The sequence below is a fragment of the Molothrus aeneus genome, chromosome 25, assembly GCF_037042795.1.
Source record: "Molothrus aeneus isolate 106 chromosome 25, BPBGC_Maene_1.0, whole genome shotgun sequence".
NCBI classification, from domain to species: domain Eukaryota; kingdom Metazoa; phylum Chordata; class Aves; order Passeriformes; family Icteridae; genus Molothrus; species Molothrus aeneus.
In genome coordinates, this window is record NC_089670.1 from 6,005,944 (window position 1) to 6,024,684 (window position 18,741).

The window sequence follows — 18,741 nt, forward strand, 5'->3', positions numbered from 1 at the left end:
GATCAGTAGTGCTGGATGGCATCATAAATCTCAGTCATGAGCACTGTTGCTGATAACTGGATTCACTATTTGGTTTATTACAGTCTCCTATTGCCACAGTGATGTTACCTGTCCCATTTATCAAGCAGGTTTATTTATTGGCACAGTAGCACCACTGCTATTCAAGAATGTAATAAAATAATAGAGCCATCTCGTTCTAGTAATGCTTTAAAACTCCATAGAGAAACATCAATGCATTTGCTTGAGAAATACAGATTAGAAGAAAAAAAAACAACCAGACAAGGAGAGTAACATAACTAACTGATGCAAATTGACCCCAACTCCAAACCAGATGTGCAAGTGTGCAGCCCTGCCTAGAGGAGGCTCTACACGTGAAACAAGGAAAGACCCCACTCTGCCAAAAGTCTTCAAACTGACATTTGTCTCTTAGTCTCTTTTCATTTTAATGTAGGTGAATAATTCAGAAATAAGTTAGCCAGAGGCCACAGATTGGAGGTGCTCTTCTTGCATGCTCTCTCTTCTGACTGAACTTTCTCCATTGCCCTTCCTTGTCCACGGCCTTGCACATTCTCTCCCTGGTCAGTCCGCCTTCTGCTCTCTCCCTGTCCCCTTTCACTTCTCTATCTTTGACAAACTTCAGGACTGTTTAAGAGGCTATCTGATTAGGTGCTTGTTCCCAAACCTGGTGATATTGTCTGTTGTTTTTTTTAAAATAGCCTAAGAGGTGTTTAATAGTTGTTGCAGGCTTAATCACAGAACCACGTTACCACGGTGCTGCCTCAGCCCCTCTCAGTTCAATATTTCCCCAACCATTTCCTTTGGTCACATCTTTCAGTCCCATGAGCTTCACACGTTACAAAACGTCTTACAAAACAGGATATGTCACACCAGCCCCTGGCCATCAAACTTAGGTTTATGCCAAGAGCCTGTTTCCCTCACTGGCCAGTGTAAAGTAGGAGGCTTCCCTCAAGAGCACTGGAGGACACATTAGACTGTTCTCAGTTAAGTGGGATACAGATGGAAAGAGGTTTTTTTGTTGCATGTTTTTTTGGGTTTTCTTTTTCTCCCTCAAGAAGATGCCTAGGAAGCTCTTTTGCTTAGCTCAAGTTCCCAAGCCCAGTTTAAGGCTGAGTTAGAAAAGGATTTTAAAGGTTGGATAGAACAATTGCTATTTAAAGTTTCTGTTTTGGAATGCTGATATTTCTGTAGGAAAAAAAAAAGTTGTTTAAGTATTATTAATTACTTTATTTGTAATGCTAGAGGAACTAGATGAAGAAAAGATGTAAGTCTGGGCAATTTCCCACAGGGAAGGAATCACAAACCATCCTTGGAGATACAGTTATTCATTCAGTGCTATGAAATACCTCATTAAAGAGGCAATAAACAGATACTTTACTGAGGATCAAATATTGCTGAGTATTCAATTGCCATAAAAACCTTTCAAGAGTAAAGTATGAATTCCTCCAAATCGCTTCAGAACAGTTTTCCCAATCCATGCTCAGCAAAACATTAGTTTTAATTGATTGTGTCCAGCTTTCCCCTCAGAGGCAACAGATGTCATTGCTTAACTTTGTTCTGCACAGTGGGAACTTGCAGACAAAACCATGACTAGGGCTGGAATTGTGCCAGCAACTGCATGGGGATTCCTTTCAGCTGGGCTTCCTGAGTGACCCCAGATGCCCAAACCAGCCTAGGGTTGTCAAATACAGACAGACATTGACATCTGACTGGTGGCAAAAATAACGATCATTTTTGGTTGTAGAGTCTTCCAATGCATTTATCCAATCAGGCGTCTGAAAACTGGGGAAGCGTGTGAGATCTGAGATGTGGGCAGGTGCAGAAGTGGTCACTGTGAGGTATTGCTGTCCCAGCAGGAAGTGTCCCAGATGGTCCTTCAGCAGTGTCTTCAGCATCGACTGAGGGGGTTCTTGGGGATGTCTTGGGCTTCCACAAGAGGGAGAAGCACAAGAGCTCTTCTTTTTTCACATATACCTGAGCCCACCTTCCACGAGGCACAAGGATCCCACAAGGAAACACTCCTGGCAGAGGCAACGGAGAGCCATAGGAACCTCCACAGGGGGTTGGGGAGTCTTGCTGTGTGTCCTGCTGGGTGATTAATGCCGTTTCATTCTTTTAGATCTAATGCTGGATGATGTATTAATGGAGAGCTCAGCCAGTGCAGTGCAAGGTACTGGGAAGCTGGCACGTCTCGTCCCTCTGAATGGCAGTGCTGTGTCACTAACGGTTGGCCACCGCGGCTGAGGCATCCCACTAAACCATGTGTGTGGTGCAAAGCTCGTTTGCTTCCTTCATGGCACACGCATCTCATCCTGAGTTGCAGGTCTGCAGACCTGCCTCAGCTGACACTTGCAAACCCTTAATTTACTCCTTGATCATCTTACGTTATTCAGTATTTTTTTTCCCCTCTGGTTTTCATTAAGACACTGTCAGACTTTTCATGGCTTTTTTTTTTTTTTTTTTTTTTTGGTCCTTTTAGCTTTTTTTTTTCTGAAGAGAATAATGACTGGACTGTGAAAATGGGTCCTCTACTGTTGACTTTAGCTTTCCAACAACCAGCTTAGGAGTCTGAATGATTTTCAGGTGTGTGTCTTTGGAAAGCTTAGGGAGGATATTTCATTATTTCTTCAGCCCTTGCTTATTGCTCTACAAACACTGTACTCCAGGGAGTGGTTTTTTTCAGCAGGGTAAAATTCAGTATAGGGCAGAGCTTTAGTGCTTCAGCAGGGAACTCAACCCCACACCAATCCCCGCTGTGGACACAGGATTTAGTCATTGTGCTGCCCAGTGTGTAAATTCTGTGCATTGATTAAGAGTTGCTCAATCTATTAAGCATTTTGTAAATTAAAAGAAATAAAGATACGACCTCAAAGCCTTTTCAGGTGCTGATGGAGATGGACCAGCTGGGCTCAACACTAATGGGGTCTGAGCTGTCCCTTTTGACCCACAGCTTGCTCACACTTCCCTTTCCCAGCCCCCTTCTCAGGATCATGCTCAGGGCTGCAAATCCATCCCTTGCTCTTTTTACTTTTAGGAGAAGCTTTGATCTGGAAAGCATTTTGTTTAATTCATAACTTAAGAATATTAGCCTGAATATTTAAAGAGGCACCAACATAAAAACAAATATAGCTGTAATTTTTGACAAAAATAATACACTACAAAAATTGTGCCATTAAAACTCTCACCTGTGCACAGGCTGCCACTGCTGGCAGCCTGTGAGAGATGGGTGCAGGGCTCCATCCATCTCTCTTAGATTCCAGGAAGCTTTGATTAAATAAAAATTGGCTTTCACTGCAGAGATAACTCAAGGAGACAGAGATTCTACCTTGTATTTCTAAGGCCTTGTTGGAAGTTATCACAACATGCTTTAATAAATCCTGAATCTCCTTCCCATGCCATTCCTGATATTTATATTTCTTTGCTGTCTTTCTTGCTGCTCTTGCTGGGCCTCTTGGCCTCTCCTGTGAAATGGGGGCAGCATGAGGGAGGGGCTCTCACTGGGTTTGGTGATCTGGTTATTTTTTCTTCTTTTTGCTTGATTGTGACTCCTCTTCTGGTCCTACAGAGTTGCATCAAGGCTGTCTTATTTTATGTTATTTTTAAAACACTGAACTCATTCCAAACCCCTCCATTATTCCTTGCAGGCTCAGAAAGTCTCTTAGCGTTTGCCCTTAAGATGTGTACAATTGTCAGATCTGTGCTGTGTGTTTCCTTTTGCTGTCTTTTCTCTGGATCCGGTGGTAGTGAATGTGCCATGCTGCTCTGCAGGGACCAACATGAGGAAATAGAAGGGTTTTATTTCTGAACCTGACTGGTGGGAATTTAGGGAATGAGTTCCCGGGTGCAGTAGATGAACTTCCTGTGGTTCAGTGAGGAATCTGGAGTTGTGACCCAAAGCTTGCCCACATCTTGGCACTTTCAGAGGGCGTCTTTTCTCTTTCTGTGAAGACAAGATGATATTGTGTGTGTGCGTGTGTGCTGCTGCCTGGTGCTTAGTGAAATATTTTATAATTTTATTTTTTCCTTTATTTTTTCTCCAAGTCTACATTCTATCACAACTGGAATCTTTGCAGTGGAAATAATTTATCATTTTCCATTTCACTTTTTTTTTTTTTAAATAAATCCATTCAGTACAATAAAAGCCAAGTAAAACTCTGTGTTTAAATAAAACAAGTTCCTTCAGTGCAAACTACTTTTTAACCTAATAATATTCTTGATACATTTTGTAAATCCAGCTGCGTCATGGGCTCAAGTGCTCACTGGTTTGCCACTGTCCTCCAGATACTCAAACCTGCAAAGCAGTTAATTCCCTTATTATAGGAGAAGGAAGAAGCTGAAGGAGACAGTAATGGAATTGTCCCACTCTTGTGAATTCCAATTTCCCGTGCCCACGCACCTCCAGCTCAAAGTCACCTCAGGGAAAGTGGCAATTTCTCTCTTGACAGGGCTATATTAGGAGGCAGATGCTCCTTGGAGATATTTTGGAGCTGCATGCTCAGCTTGATTCCCCCCCAAAAATGCAGTTAATGGGAAGAAAGTGGCCTCAGTCCCACTCCCTGCTGTGCTGGCAGAGACCAGCCGAGCCCTGGGAGATTCTGGGAGTGGCACTGCCCAGCAAAACAGGGGTGCCCCAGTGCTGCTCTGCTGGGCACTGGTGATGTTTCACAGGTGACATCCCACCGCCATCAGAAAAATGGAGTACAGGGTTTGGTGCCCCAAACCCAGTCTGGGATCACTGAACTCCAAGGGCACCTTGCCAGGGAAAAGTTAGACAGGGATTAGGAATGGGAAATATTTATCCTGCAACAGCAATGATCATTTCCTTTCTAGCCAAACAGGAGGGAACAGTGGTGAGTTCCCAGACCATGTCAAGGGGATCAATAATAATCCTAGAGCTTGATGCCAAGAGTTGAGTACTGAAGCTTGGGATACAACCTAAGTTGAGAGCCCATAGAAGTGATGAGCTAAAGCTAGTGCACCCCACTCCAGGCACTGCTTCCCATGCCAGCACAGTCAGGACCATCATCACCCCCAGGAGGAAGGGGTAGCTGGGACTTGCTCAGACCACCTCCCAGCTGGCTGCAACATCCCCTTCCTACCTGGGTTAGGAGGAGATCTCTCAGGATCCACGGTCTAAGCCAAGTTTATCCTGTGGAATGATCTCCAGATTTGGCCCACTTCTCCCTCTGCCTTGGCCCCCAGCCCTGGTGAAGCAGCTTGATTTACACCTTGTTTACCAGCCTGATGTCTCGTAGTGGGCTTTTGCTGTATTTCCACATCTTTTCTCATTCTGCCAATTCCTCTTTGTTAGTTTGCTCTCTGCCTTTCTTTAACACCATATGTGCCTGGAAGCCACATTAACCTTTCCAGTAATAACCAAGACTAACCCAGAGCTCTTGTTGTTCTTGACACAGTGTATTGTAACGGTACAGTAATGTGGTCTTGTGTTAGTTGTGAAGTTCACCACCTGAAGTTTAACAGATGTCTGTATTTCCCAAGATGTTGGTATTGTTAAGCTCTTTATTGCAATAATTACAAATGGCACTGTGTCATAGGAGGCAGGGGCTTTGCAGAGGGGGAATTATACCATATCTATCCCAAATTCTCTGCAGAACTCTGCAGGGTCAAGTTAAAGAAATGGTATTTTCACAATGGTAAAAACTGGTTTATCTGTTCAGAAAGTTCCCTGCTTACCTAGACACAGTGGGAATTTATCCCTAGCCCTCAGGCAGCATGTTAGCCTGTGTGTGGGAGCATCCGTATGGCACCAAGATGCATGGCTGACATGGGGACACTGGGGTAGCGAGTGGTGACATAATTTGTAAGCATGGGTTGCCAAATCTCCTCTTAACAAAGTTAATGGAGAAGGATGGAACATTTATCACTGGGAATTTTCCAAGGCTGCCAGGGCGTCTGTGAGACCAGCATCTAGAGAGGGTTGGCTGTGGAGACCTGGGTGCTGGGCAAGGTGAACAGATATGGTGGGAGAGGAGGTGCAAAGGGGAAAAGCCTTTGCAGATATCTGAACAATTAGCAACCCTGCTTATAAGGTCATGCACTGGCTAATCCAGGTGCAGGAGCCCTGCACAGGGAACATTTACAACCTCTCTCTAAATCCTCTCTCTGTTCTAACAGCATTGGTGCTATTCTGTAGGATTTGGAATTATCTGTCAGTCAAAGCTGAGAAAAAAAAATTAAATTCCAGTGTCATTATTCATAAGCAAATCCATTGCAGGAAAAGGTAGAAACGTTGACATTTTTCTTTTTGAATGTGAATTATACATAAATGTAGAAGAAGTAAGTGATCCAATTACGATGGTGTTTCTTTCCGAGATGATAAGTTGGTTCATAAAAATAGGTCCTATTCCTAACCTAATTGTATTCAAACATTTTAGTTAATTTGCTAGTCATAATTTAGCATAATGTGATCGAGATATCTTGACTTTATGGAGATTTATACAGATTCTGAGATATCTGACAAAGTCTTATGAGTGAGTCAGCAGCTACTAGTCTGCTTTTTTTCATAAGCACTCAATAGATTCAGCATGAAAATTAATTTCATAGACCTTTTCATCAATACTGTGCTTTAGCACTCAGGTGCAGATCACCTAAAGCCCACTGCAGATCAGAAAGTGAATATTAATACTGTCTTTCATTTGATGACACTAAAACAGAATTTTGGGCCTTCCAAACCCCTACAGAATAAAACTGCTGAGTGTTTTTTCCCCTTTGGTCCCTGGGCTGGTAGGGAAAGGTCTGTCTCTACAGAAAAAAACAAAACTGATTTTTCAGGATCCTGCTATGAGGCAGGGAGCACATGAAACCTTTAAATCTATGGACTTGATTGCATTGTCATTGGCTATTGACAAAGTGAGCTCTATTTCCAGGCAAAATACAATCTTCTAAAATTAGTATTCCCCTAGGGCAACCCAAACCTGTGCTTCCTGGCATCATTTTTGCCAAAGTTTTTTCTTGGACTATCGAACTGTACATTTGCTCTGGAGCACTAAATATCAACTGTGCAATTCTTACAGCTCAATAATTTTCATAACCAGTTGATCATCTAATTATGAGGGTAATATTATACTCTGACATTTTCAAGACAGCCCTTTCCACATCAATCTCCATTATAATGCCTCCTTGAAAATTGTACTGAATTATATACTCAGCCTTGGCATTTCCTCATTAGATATTAGGTGAGTAAATGAGTTTATCTCTAGGAACATTTGGGGTCTAAAGTCCATGTGTCATCCCTGAGGCAGCCAAACATGGGATGCAGTTGGACAGTGCAGTCTGCGTTTTGATAATCTTGTCAAAATGGAGGACTGTTATTTTCTGATCACTAAGGCTCATTGATCAGTTTTCCTTGGTATTTTTATGGACCATTTTTCTGACAGCCAAGGTGTTGAATTCTGTTGTCTCTACAGTTTATAGCAAAGAACATCATATGCTTGCACTCTTTCTCTTTCAAAGACCACCACATACTCAATGGCCTGTGGTTTTAGGCAATTGTTAGTAAAATCTGTCCCTAGCAAATGACCATTAATTGGGCTTTCTAATGCTTTGGGGACTTTTAAGATCAACAGAACAAAAATCATTATTTTAATTTAAATTTAACTTAAATTTCCCTACAGAGAAAAATTCTTTTTAGCAGCACACTAGTCTCAGCTCACCTCATTCCTGATCCCTGATACAAGGCTGAGTATAGAGCATGTCCCACTGAAAATATTTAATGGATGTAAGATGACGAGAGCCCTGCTGCATATTAAAAATGGTAACATGCCAGCAAGGAAAAAAGGAAATAAAAAAGACAGTATTTTGCTGTGATTGGTCTAGAATTTATCATCTCTGGAGTTGGAGAGTGAGGGTGCATTGACTTGAGAAAGATGCAGAGAAATCCCTTGATTTGCCTCTCACTCTCCTCCCCGCTGCAGAAGCTCAGTGTAAGCCCTACTACTCGGATTACTCCCATTTCCGCCTCCTGATTCACCAGATGTGCACCAGCCACTACTTGGATCTGTTCATCACCGGCGTCATTGGCCTCAATGTCATCACCATGGCCATGGAGCACTACCAGCAGCCAAAGGTACTGGGATAGCCCGGGAGGGACAGACAGGGGGGATGTGCAGAGCTGTGCTGGGATGTGCTGTTGGGCAGGGTTAACGCCAGGTTTGCTGTCAGATGTCCACCTTTGCCAGTGGAGTGTAGCCATCCTACAAGTGGCCCCCAGCTCAATCCAGGGCTTTTGGTACAAGGATCCCATTGCACCTCTCCCTTCTAGTTAAGTGCAAACTGACCACTTTGAAAATGGAACTGGGAGTGGGTTTGCTTGCTTTGCTAGATTTGATCATGATTGATATCTTCCATTTTACTCAGGTTTTACACCCACCCTCTCCCCCTGCCACCCCCCCCCCCCCAAAGAAAAAAAAAAAGAAAAGAGAAAAAGGAAAAAGGAAAAAGAATAGAAGAATTTGGGAAATGGGGTTTTTTTTGCAAAGTTTCTTCTAAATCCCCAGTGTCACATAGAACCTAGTTTTCACAGGAATTGGATTCCATGCTGGTCTTTAAAATGCATTTTAATATGTTAGGGTGCTTAATTCCTGGGTCTTTGTCATACTGTGAAAATAAAAACAGCCTGTCCGGAGATGTCAAGTCTTTTCTGTATAAGAATGAAAGGGAAATAGCTGCCTTTGCCACATAACTTGTACTTAATTTTATTAGCGACATTCAGAATGAATAAATATAACACACAATAGGAGGAAACATTCTTTAAAATTAGACAGGATGTGAATATTTAATATTAAAAAAAAACCCAAACAACTTAAACGTGTAAATGACAGGGGCAGGGGGAAATATTCTCTACTCTATCATAAGCCAAAAGTTAAAGGGAGCTAGCCCAATTTATTTTTTCTGTCCAGGTGATCTTTATATACTCTGGAAGGCTCATTGCATAGTTCAGTTATTAGATGATGAAGCAGGTTGTTGGCGAAGGAGTCTGGGCTGGAGTCATTCTAGAGCACGTGTCTTACCGCAGTCGCTTTGCAGCTGCATTTTCCTTTGTATTATAGAAATGTTGGGCAGGCTTTTGTTTTTCTTTTTCTTCGGAAAAATAACATTTTGTCTCTAAGCCTCTGGTATGCAGTGTCTGGGTAGTAAGTGTAAGCTTGGGTTGTGCTGGGATGACAGCATGGTCAGAGTCATACACATGCTTGAGTCCTGCTGAATTGGGTCATGGAAATCCTTCTAGTCTGGATGATGGATGGCTGGGATCCTGAAGATATTTGAAGCCAAATGTACCAAAGAGATTTATATCCAAACTAGTGATTTCTTGGTGCTGAAAGGGGTTTGTTTTTGGATATAGCAGGATGCCCTGGGGATGACACCCCAGATGGAGATGCTGCAGCTCCTGGAGAGGAGGGGATGCTGCAGTGTGCAGAGAGGTGGCTTGAGTAAAGAGCTGCTGAGCAAAATCTGCTTCTGCCAGCTAAATGTGCTCATTTGCTGCAGAGCCCAAGTGCCCTGCAGTATGGCAGGGAGGCTTGCTCAGAGCCACAGCTTCCTTTGGCAGCTGGGCTTGTGCTGCTTGGTCACATGAGGTGATTTTTGTTCATGGATGATGAAACTAAACTGTAGCACAAAGGCAGAGTACATGACTTAAACTCCTTCTGCTATGATTTCTCCCACTCAGGGATCGGTAAATGTTGGGTTTGGTCTGTGAGCACATCTCCCCTGTTCCCTAACACTGCCATGGACATTGTTATTACCATCCTGTTTGCCAGCAGGGAGAAATTCAATGCACATTACTTAAGAGGCTGTGAAGGATGCTGCTACCACAGTGTTCTGTCATGAGTGAGGCTTTTGGGGATGAAATCACTTCTGATGTAGCTTGATGCCTGACTGTACAAGAGTTGTCCCAGCCAGGATGCACTTGGATTAAACACCAGACTGACTTCTTGCAGAGGGAAGGGGGGCAGAGGAAAATGCAAGGCACTTGCTTGCCCTGGCATGTCATCCCTCTGTTGTGCTCCTTGCCAAAAGCTCAAGGTGAGAAGTAATAGCAGGCTGTCACCAAGGAGTCATTTGGCCAGCACTTGCACAAATGGACAAGTGGGATGAAATTCAGCTCTCTGACAAAAGCACAAGAGGTCTTGTGCTGCTGAGACCAGCAAATGCAGCAGCTCTTTCTGCACACCCCAGCAATCCCAGCTGAGGCTGTGCTGCTGCTAGGGGAGTGAGTTGTGCCTTGGGCCTATGTCAGCCCCTCCTGAGATTCTATCACCAGGCAGCAAGTGTACTCCATGAATACCTGGGGCTTTTCCCTGGAACATTTTTCATCAGAGAGAGCTCATGTTTGAAGACGTTTAACTGTAATGGGTAACTGATGACACGAGAGTCAGGTTTGGAGGCAGCAAAGCACCTCTGCAGAACTAACATCTAACCCCAGTCCTGTGTCCACATCCCAGGTTCTTGACGAAGCCCTGAAGATTTGCAATTATATCTTCACCGTTATCTTTGTCATGGAATCTGTTTTCAAGCTTATTGCCTTTGGATTTCGCCGGTTCTTCCAAGACAGGTAACAAAAGATCATTGTAATCACAAGGTGAGCAGCAGGCTCTGTGGAGAGCTGCCCACATTCCATGTCCTGAATTCCCATGCTCTGGCCCATACTGTGAGTCTGATATGTATGAAGGCTTTTTGGAGTGACTGGTTGAAGGCTGGGTAGGAGGAGACATGGGATGTAAGCTAGAGGATGGATTATGCAGGCCAAGGAGTGGGATTGCACCATTTTGGCCCTTGGGAGCAGATGAAGGAGGGACAGATCTCCACAAAGCAGCCAGTTCTCATGCCAGTTGCGTGTCCATATAATCAAGTGAACCTGCTGAAGTGACAAAATTTATGTAAGAGGAAGAATCTATCCCTGAGTGAACACGAAAGATAGGACCTTGTCATGGTTTGACACTGGCACAATGCCAGTGCCCCCATGAAGATACTCTCTCTTTGGTAGCAGCTGTGAGATGTGACCAGGAATAAGCAAAGCAGGCTCTTACTTAGGAAAGAAAAGAAAACAGAACTTTATTAACTACTCTACAACTACAAATAAAAAGGAACACACACACAGGGAAAATGAAAACCTCACAAATGCATTTCCTCCTCTCCCCACTAAATTTCTAACACAATACATTTATTCTTCAAATCACCAACTCTCGGTCTAGCACCACTTTTTAGACAATCAATCTTCAGTTCATCAAGAGGAGAGGAGTCTTTCTTGTACCATGGGCTTCTCCTGGAAACACAGTTGAAGCTTCGTGTGTTTCTGTGTCACTCGTGGCACCGCCCGGAGTACATCTGCCGTCGTGACCTCTTCCTTTTCATGTCCAGTGCTCTCACCACTGAACACGGACCAGAGCTGCTTCTAGGGTTGTCTTTTTAAGGATGCTCTGTCCCGATCCAAAAAAGGCACAGTCTCTCCTTTGAGACACCTGTCCCCCCCATATTTTTTCACCCCCTGAGGCCGAGGAGCACCAACACTGAACCTTCTTGGTTCTGTGGCCATTGCCTCCCCCTAGAATGCAGTCTCTGTGTCACAAGGAACATGGTTCTGTCTATGGCTATACAAAAAGAGTCCAGCAAAAGCCACTCTATCATCTCTTCCCACTAAGATTCTTCTCTACTCTTCTACTATCTCTCGCTCGCCCAGACCTCTCTCACACTTGCACATTTCCTTCTTCATCTTCTACTCTATCTTCCAGGAGAAGTCAATGTTCTGTAAAGTTCTCATTCTCCTAAAAGGGGTTAAAAGCTCCTACAAGTAGTCAGCTGAACCCCCCCCTTCTTCTCCTTCCTAGCCGTGCTGCCGGCACAGGCCCATGTTTATCAAGCTTCAAAGTTACAGTCTCAAGCAGCAGCTCTCTTTCTCTCTCTCTCTGTGTCTCTCAAAAGAGGCTGCCCGGTAGCTCCCAGTCTCTCTCTTTCTCTCTTCCACCCTTCCACCCCCGGGCTCAGGCCTACTTCTCTCAGCCACATAGCTTTTCCCCTCCCCCTGCCCAGCCAGCAGCTGGGCCGGGGGAGAGACCCGAACTCTTTCCTGCCGGAAACCCAAAAAAGACCCTCTCAAAAGAGAGCTCTGCTTTTAACTCCGTGTTCTCAGAAGCGTGTCCATGTCTTAAATAGCCAAGTTAAATGCCAATATTAAAGCCTGAATATCTATTGGCCCAAAACACCGCATCCCAAAAAACACATTTCCTGTCAAACCACCACAGACCTCTTTTTAGTGAAGATGAGGAGCAATGGATGACATTGTGTCTTTATCTAGATTTTCACTCTCTTACTTCACAAACACAAATCTTATGTCCTTGGTGGATCTTTCTCCCATTTTTGTCTTCTTCAATGTTAATACCAAAACCAGGGCATAAAGCAGGCCTTCACAACCAGTGGATGGTTCCATCCCTATCCCCACATTTTGTGTGTCCATGCTGGAATTAACAGTTTCTCCAGCCTGGCACAAATCCTTGGGGCCTTTCTTTCACCAACACACCTTTTTTTCTAAGGACTGGACATGGGGTCCTGTTCTCTCTGGGGCGGATCTCACATCGAGGTCCACAAGTGTCATGTCTAGAAGTGGCTAGACAGACAACACAGTTTCTCTCCTGAGGTTTGGAGTCTCTGGGTAAAAAACTTCCCAGCTTTTGTTCCTCTTTCCCCTCAGTCAAGGATATCTTTGGAATTGGTTGGTTTTCTAATGAGATGTATTAGTTATAATGATTTCATAACATCACTGCTTTTGTATAATACCCTCAGAAAAATACTGCAGATTCATTTGAGTTCTCAAACCATTGAAATGACTGGAATTCATGTGAAACAGGCTGCCTCCCATTGCCAGCTTCTTAGTAGATGTTAAAATTCACTTTTTGTTGTCTCCAGATGGAACCAATTAGATCTGGCAATTGTGCTGCTGTCTATCATGGGCATCACTTTGGAAGAGATTGAGGTGAATGCTTCACTACCAATTAACCCCACGATTATCCGGATCATGAGGGTTCTCAGAATCGCCCGAGGTGAGAGGGATAAAGCAGAATTTACTTGTGTTTGAGGTATGTGGTTGGCACCAGGAGAGAGTTAAGCATTGAGAAACAGTCCTGGGGCACATCCCCATCATGATGTGCATATTTCTGGCATCACAGGCTGTAAACAAATGAAAAAACAATGGGGAAAAATACTTGCAAGGAGCCAAAAAGCTGAGCCAACTGACCATGTGTTTCTGCCTTAAGAGATCTTGAAGGCTGAGAGCTTAGAAATTAAGGAGAAGTAGCTGTGGCAGTAACTCCCAGAGATGTACCTGGGAAAATTGCTCCAGTCAAATCAAAGTCATCTCTAACAGGGATTAGAGAATACAAGCTTGAGTACATTGGCTTTAAAAGATGAGCATCTAATAATTTTAAATTCCCATGAGGCTTTACATCACACCACTTGGTGACATAGCATGCCTTGTCACACTGTATCCATCTGTCCCTTCAGACATGTTCCCAAGTCAGGGAGCCAACTTCTTCAGGGATTGAAGAAGTTGATTTTTCAAAACAGGGAGGTGTCAGGGCCAAATGTTGAAGATGTAAAATGTGAGTGCTCAGGCCCTTAATGAAGTACTTCCAGGCCCTCCTGAAGGGTATTGTGGTCTGAGGAAGAATTGTTTTGATTATAGCCCTCATCTAAGCAGAGAAGGAGCTGGAGGAGAAATTAAATGTTGCTGTCTCAAGAAGGGGGAAAAGTGGGTTTTCTGTGCATTGGATCCCTTTCAGAATTAAAAATACATGCAGCTTCCAATTGGAAAAGCAGCCTTCTGGAAGAGATGTGTAAATCATTCCTCAGTGAATCATGTACGAAAGTGGGTAGCCTATGGAAGTGGGAAAGTAGCCCCAGGGCTGGGAAAGGAACTGCTCATGATTACCAGAGGAAGGAGATGAGTCTAACACAGATAAAGTGGGGAAGGAAGAGCCAGGCAGAGTGATAACACTTTCTCCAAGTCTCAGAGTAGGTGATGCTGCTATTCATGGGATTTTGATAGTATCCAGGCAACAATGAATGATGTAAAAAGGCCAAGGAATGTAGCAGCTAATGGAGAACACTTGACAAGATTCCATGTTTCTCTTCCTATAATCTGTGGCTCCTGGGAGAGGGACTGAGTTTGTGCCTCTGTGCTAATGCTGCCGTTACCATACTGCAAATGTGTTTTCCACAGTGCTGAAGTTGCTGAAGATGGCTGTGGGGATGAGGGCCCTTCTGGACACCGTGATGCAAGCGCTACCCCAGGTAACCCACTGCCATATCAAACCAGAGCTCCTCTGGCCCACAGCTCATTTCCTATTGCAGAGGAATGCTAATAATTTTATCTTTACTGTCATTAGAGAATCACATTTCCCTCCTGAAGCACTGAGATACAGTCCCCACATTGAGGTCATTTTTGCCCTGAAGCAATTTAAGTTTTGGAATAAAGAATACAGCAAGAAACAGGTCTGGAACAAAAAAAAAATCAATGAATGTTCTTTTTTTTTTGTGTTTTTTCCCCCCATTTCTTTTTCTCTTTTCAGGTGGGAAATCTGGGCCTTCTCTTCATGTTGTTGTTTTTCATATTTGCAGCTCTTGGAGTGGAGCTGTTTGGAGACCTTGGTGAGTCTTCCTGTGCCAGTGGGAGGGGTGGGAATGGTGTTGGAGTGGGGGGTCTCACAGCTGTGCTTGGTCTTACAGAGTGTGATGACACACACCCCTGTGAGGGGCTGGGACGGCATGCCACATTCAGGAACTTTGGGATGGCCTTCCTGACCCTATTCCGAGTATCCACAGGAGACAACTGGAATGGGATAATGAAGGTAAGTGTTAAGTTTTTGTCAGCAAGTGTATTGCTGTTCTAGATGTGAAATTTTCCAAATCTTCTCAGTTTTCTTCATGAAAGGACAACCCATTGCAGACTGTGGTTCATGCTGCAATCTCTTCACATCCCTCCATCTCTTAGTGTCATTGTTTAGTTGATAAGTTGGTGTTAGGTGATAGGTTGGACTTGAGGATCTCCAAGGTCTTATCCAGCCTGGCTGATTCTGTGATCATTCCCCCACTGTTTCCAGGACACACTGCGTGACTGTGACCAGGAGTCCACCTGTTACAACACTGTCATTTCCCCCATCTACTTCGTCTCCTTTGTGCTGACAGCCCAGTTTGTCCTGGTGAATGTGGTGATTGCGGTGCTTATGAAGCACTTGGAGGAGAGCAACAAGGAGGCAAAGGAGGAGGCAGAGCTTGAAGCAGAACTGGAGATGGAGATGAAGACCATCAGCATTGGCCAGCACAGCCCCTCGAACATCTTTGCGTGGACAGGCACCACCAGTGGAGAGAGATCAGAGAACCCCAGCGGATTTACCGATCCCATGCAAATCAAGGTGGATTCTCAGCTCTCACTAGCTTGCCATATGGTGAGAATCTCTGTTGGAGGGTGAGGAGGGCTTGACCTGCATTTTTGTTGGGGAAGACTTGCATGAGTTGGTAGTGAAAGAGGCATGTACTAGATGTTCTGGGCTTGTATTCCCTGCTGTCTGCTGCTGACTCTTTTGTGGTTTGGGAGCCAATGCTGCAGGGAAGAGACAACAGGCAGTCTCCAGTCCACCTTGATGCATCTGTTTGGAGGAAGAGAGTTTTGCAATTTACTCTGGAGGTCAGCTCAAGCTACAGAGTTCAGAGCTAGCTCCAATTTTACTCTAATTCAGAGTTTTGACTGGTCCTTTGTGATAGCAGAATCATGAGCGTAATGTGTTTGCTTTTCTAATACAGACCATGAGCCCCAACATAAAAGAGGAATAAAACTTGCTAATCTTTGCTTCAGTATTAAATTTGTTTTATGTAACCTCCATTTAATATCCATCCCCACAGTCAGGCTTGTAAGAAAAGATTCTCTTAACAATAGAATAATCCAGAGGAGACTCAAACCTGAGCTCACCAGAGCTGATGGCAGAACTCCCACTAGCAGCAGCATGGGTGTAATGTGGGAGCTGCTACGAGCTGCACCACGTCTCCCTAAAGCACAGTTTTTGGATGAAGACTCAGTTTGAGGAATGAGAGGTGAGATCAAGCCCCAGACAAGTTATTTGGGAGGTCACTGAGCTGAAATTACTCAGGAAATACAGTCCAGCCTTTTTTTAGTCTTAGCTGATTGCAGATAGGGTTAAACTCTCTGCAGACCTCATTAACTTTTATTACATCAAGATTTCACAACAGCATGTCTTGGCCGCAGCCTGGGATAGACTAATGCATATTCTAATGCATGAAAAACTAATTTATGATTTTTAGTCCAAGGGTGAAAGAGAGTAAATCCCCACTTAATCTTTGTTTCAGTTCCTAAGCTACTGGAAATTTCTGGTGCCATTAGAATCTCTGATGTCTGAGATAGAGTCCAAAGCTGCTCTTTGGCTCAGGAAAAAGGACTTCAGAGCCCTATGGGGAAATCCAGATTTACTACGTCCTCTAAGAAGAAACAACGCATCCCAACTGGTGCTGTGTGTGTTGAGCAGAGTACTGGCAAACTGTCCTCAGCCCTGTTGTCCTGCACCAGCACTGAAACTGGCAAAAAAGAGAAATTGCAAAATTGTGAGACAAATCAGTCAGAATGATACCCTCACTCTGCAGTCTGTTAAACCTTCCCTCTCTGAAGGCGGCCCGGGAGGGGTTTATTCCAGTAATAACCTTCAGAGTGTGTTTCTTGCTCTTTCCCTCAAACAGAAGCCTCAAAAACCTCCAGGAGATCTTATTCTGACTATTTATTTTCCCAACCAAAATCTTCAGGACAAACCTGATGCTTGAGCTTGATAGCAGAGGAATACAATTCCCAGGACACAACCCTGCAATGACAGCATGCTCTTTTGCTTGCCTCATTCCTGGGATTTTTGCGCTGTGTGTTGTTTGACTGTAGCGCTGGTCTTCATCTCATTGTATGCGTTGGGCATTCCCTACATGGAAGGTGCACCCTGAAATCACTCCCCTGCTGCCTGCAAAAGCCAGACCCTGCTCTGTACAACCCCCATGCTGTGGCCGGCTGGTTTAACATTGGCCAGAGTACTGGGGGCGCCTCAGCCCATGTCTGGCATGTGAATTAGTGACCTGACATATGTCCATCCTGCTCAGTTGCAGCTTCCATGGACAGGACATTCAGCTTCTCTTCAGTCAGGTTATTTTAATTTCTGTGCCTTCTGGATATGGTGTCAAGTATTAGGTCCTGCAGCTCAAAAGCATGGACCATGTGTGTAGAAGTCTACTGTAGAAGTAGTGTCCTGTTGAAGTTGACAGCACCAATGGAAAAATGCTGCTCAGCCCCCAGAAATGACTGGCCATGTTTGATGAGAGGGAGATTGTCCCCAAGAAGGGCCCCGGGTGGGAGCAGCCATGGTCTTGGGGCGGTTGCCGTTGCCCCATCTCTTGTAATGTCTGGGAAAGCTGTCTCTGCTCACCGTGATATTACTGCACTGTTCTCTCTCCTTTTCTCCTGTCCCATTGTTCCTGTTACTGCTGTTCTTCTTGAATGTTTCCACCTTTTTTCCCCCCTTCTATTTTTTTCCCCTCATTTTGTTCGTTGGGTTTGACATGCTGTCCTTTTTTTCTCTCTGTCTCTATCCCTCGCCTTTTTCCTCCTCTCTTTTTGGCTTGCTCTCTCTCTCTCTGCATGTTATACACCACCCTTCCTAGGAAAGGCACTTGTTTGATACCATATCACTGCTGATCCAGGAATCTCTGGAAGGAGAGCTGAAGCTGATGGACAACCTGTCAGGCTCTGTGTGCCATCATTATGCCCTCCCAGCTCCCGAATATTACAACTCTGAGAACCAGGTTAATATTCCTAATTTCCTGCAAAGTCTCCATCCAAACTCAATTTGACTGAGACCTTTAATAGCAAGTTAAAGTTCTTTATGTAATGCAGTCACAGGGATTGGGAAGCATAAGTCACTTTGGCTTTTTCTGTGGGAGTAGATGATGTTGTATATCAAGGCAAGAGGAAGAGAACATGCTCGGACTTTCCCTTTCCCCTTTCAACACAGTAAGAATTTTTTCATTGGGATTTACAGTTCATGGGTGTTAGAGGGGAAATGTGCAAAATTCCATCTCCATCCTTCAGTGTGGTTCTTATATTTGGCTTCCTGCTCCTAAGCAGGGCTCCACAGCAATGTCAGGGAATGTCTGCAGAGCCTGCAGTGTGAGGTTTTCTCAGAGCAGAGCCTGAGTTGCTGGGGTTCATCCAATGATCTCTGTGTTCTGTGCCTACTTGTACTGCATGAAAATCCAGTTTTGAAAGGGTTTCCTAAACAGCCTTCTTGCAAATGGGTCACTGTAAACTAGATCCTCATCTCTGATCTAGTGAATTTGGGAGGGGAGGCAGCCCTTAATGATGCACAGAAGTAACTGTGCTTCAGTGCTTTCTCAAGCAGACAGTGCTTGTTAAAATTAGTCCACTTATTTCCTAGAATAAAATACCTACTTTTTGAAGTGCATTGTTCTTTAGAGCAAATATTTTCCCTAAAAGACAGCAGTGACCATGATAACAATTCAAGCATACCTATTTTTTGCTGCAGTTGGAATTGAGCAAATTCCATATTTCTTGATCTATTTCCCCCTCTCCCCCCCCCAACCCCGTCTAAAAATAGCAGAAGTCTTCGTGTTAAATCAGTGTGCTTGTTTATGAGCTCACTGACACTC

General features: G+C 44.2%; 1 protein-coding gene across 3 annotated transcripts in view; it reads left to right on the top strand.

Annotated features, from left to right (window-relative positions):
- The window catches only part of CACNA1G (calcium voltage-gated channel subunit alpha1 G), a 147,210-nt gene that overhangs the window by 112,081 nt on the left and 16,388 nt on the right, over positions 1 to 18,741 (top strand). For 2 of the 3 annotated variants that reach the window (XM_066565560.1, XM_066565561.1), the window contains 9 exons: positions 2,138 to 2,188; positions 7,953 to 8,104; positions 10,482 to 10,591; positions 12,940 to 13,073; positions 14,252 to 14,322; positions 14,601 to 14,679; positions 14,758 to 14,879; positions 15,132 to 15,476; positions 17,737 to 17,877. In XM_066565560.1, the coding sequence (XP_066421657.1) occupies positions 2,138 to 2,188; positions 7,953 to 8,104; positions 10,482 to 10,591; positions 12,940 to 13,073; positions 14,252 to 14,322; positions 14,601 to 14,679; positions 14,758 to 14,879; positions 15,132 to 15,476; positions 17,737 to 17,877 (1,205 nt within the window). The remainder of the gene's footprint in view (positions 1 to 2,137; positions 2,189 to 7,952; positions 8,105 to 10,481; positions 10,592 to 12,939; positions 13,074 to 14,251; positions 14,323 to 14,600; positions 14,680 to 14,757; positions 14,880 to 15,131; positions 15,477 to 17,736; positions 17,878 to 18,741) is intronic. The other variant, XM_066565562.1, reaches the window with a different exon arrangement.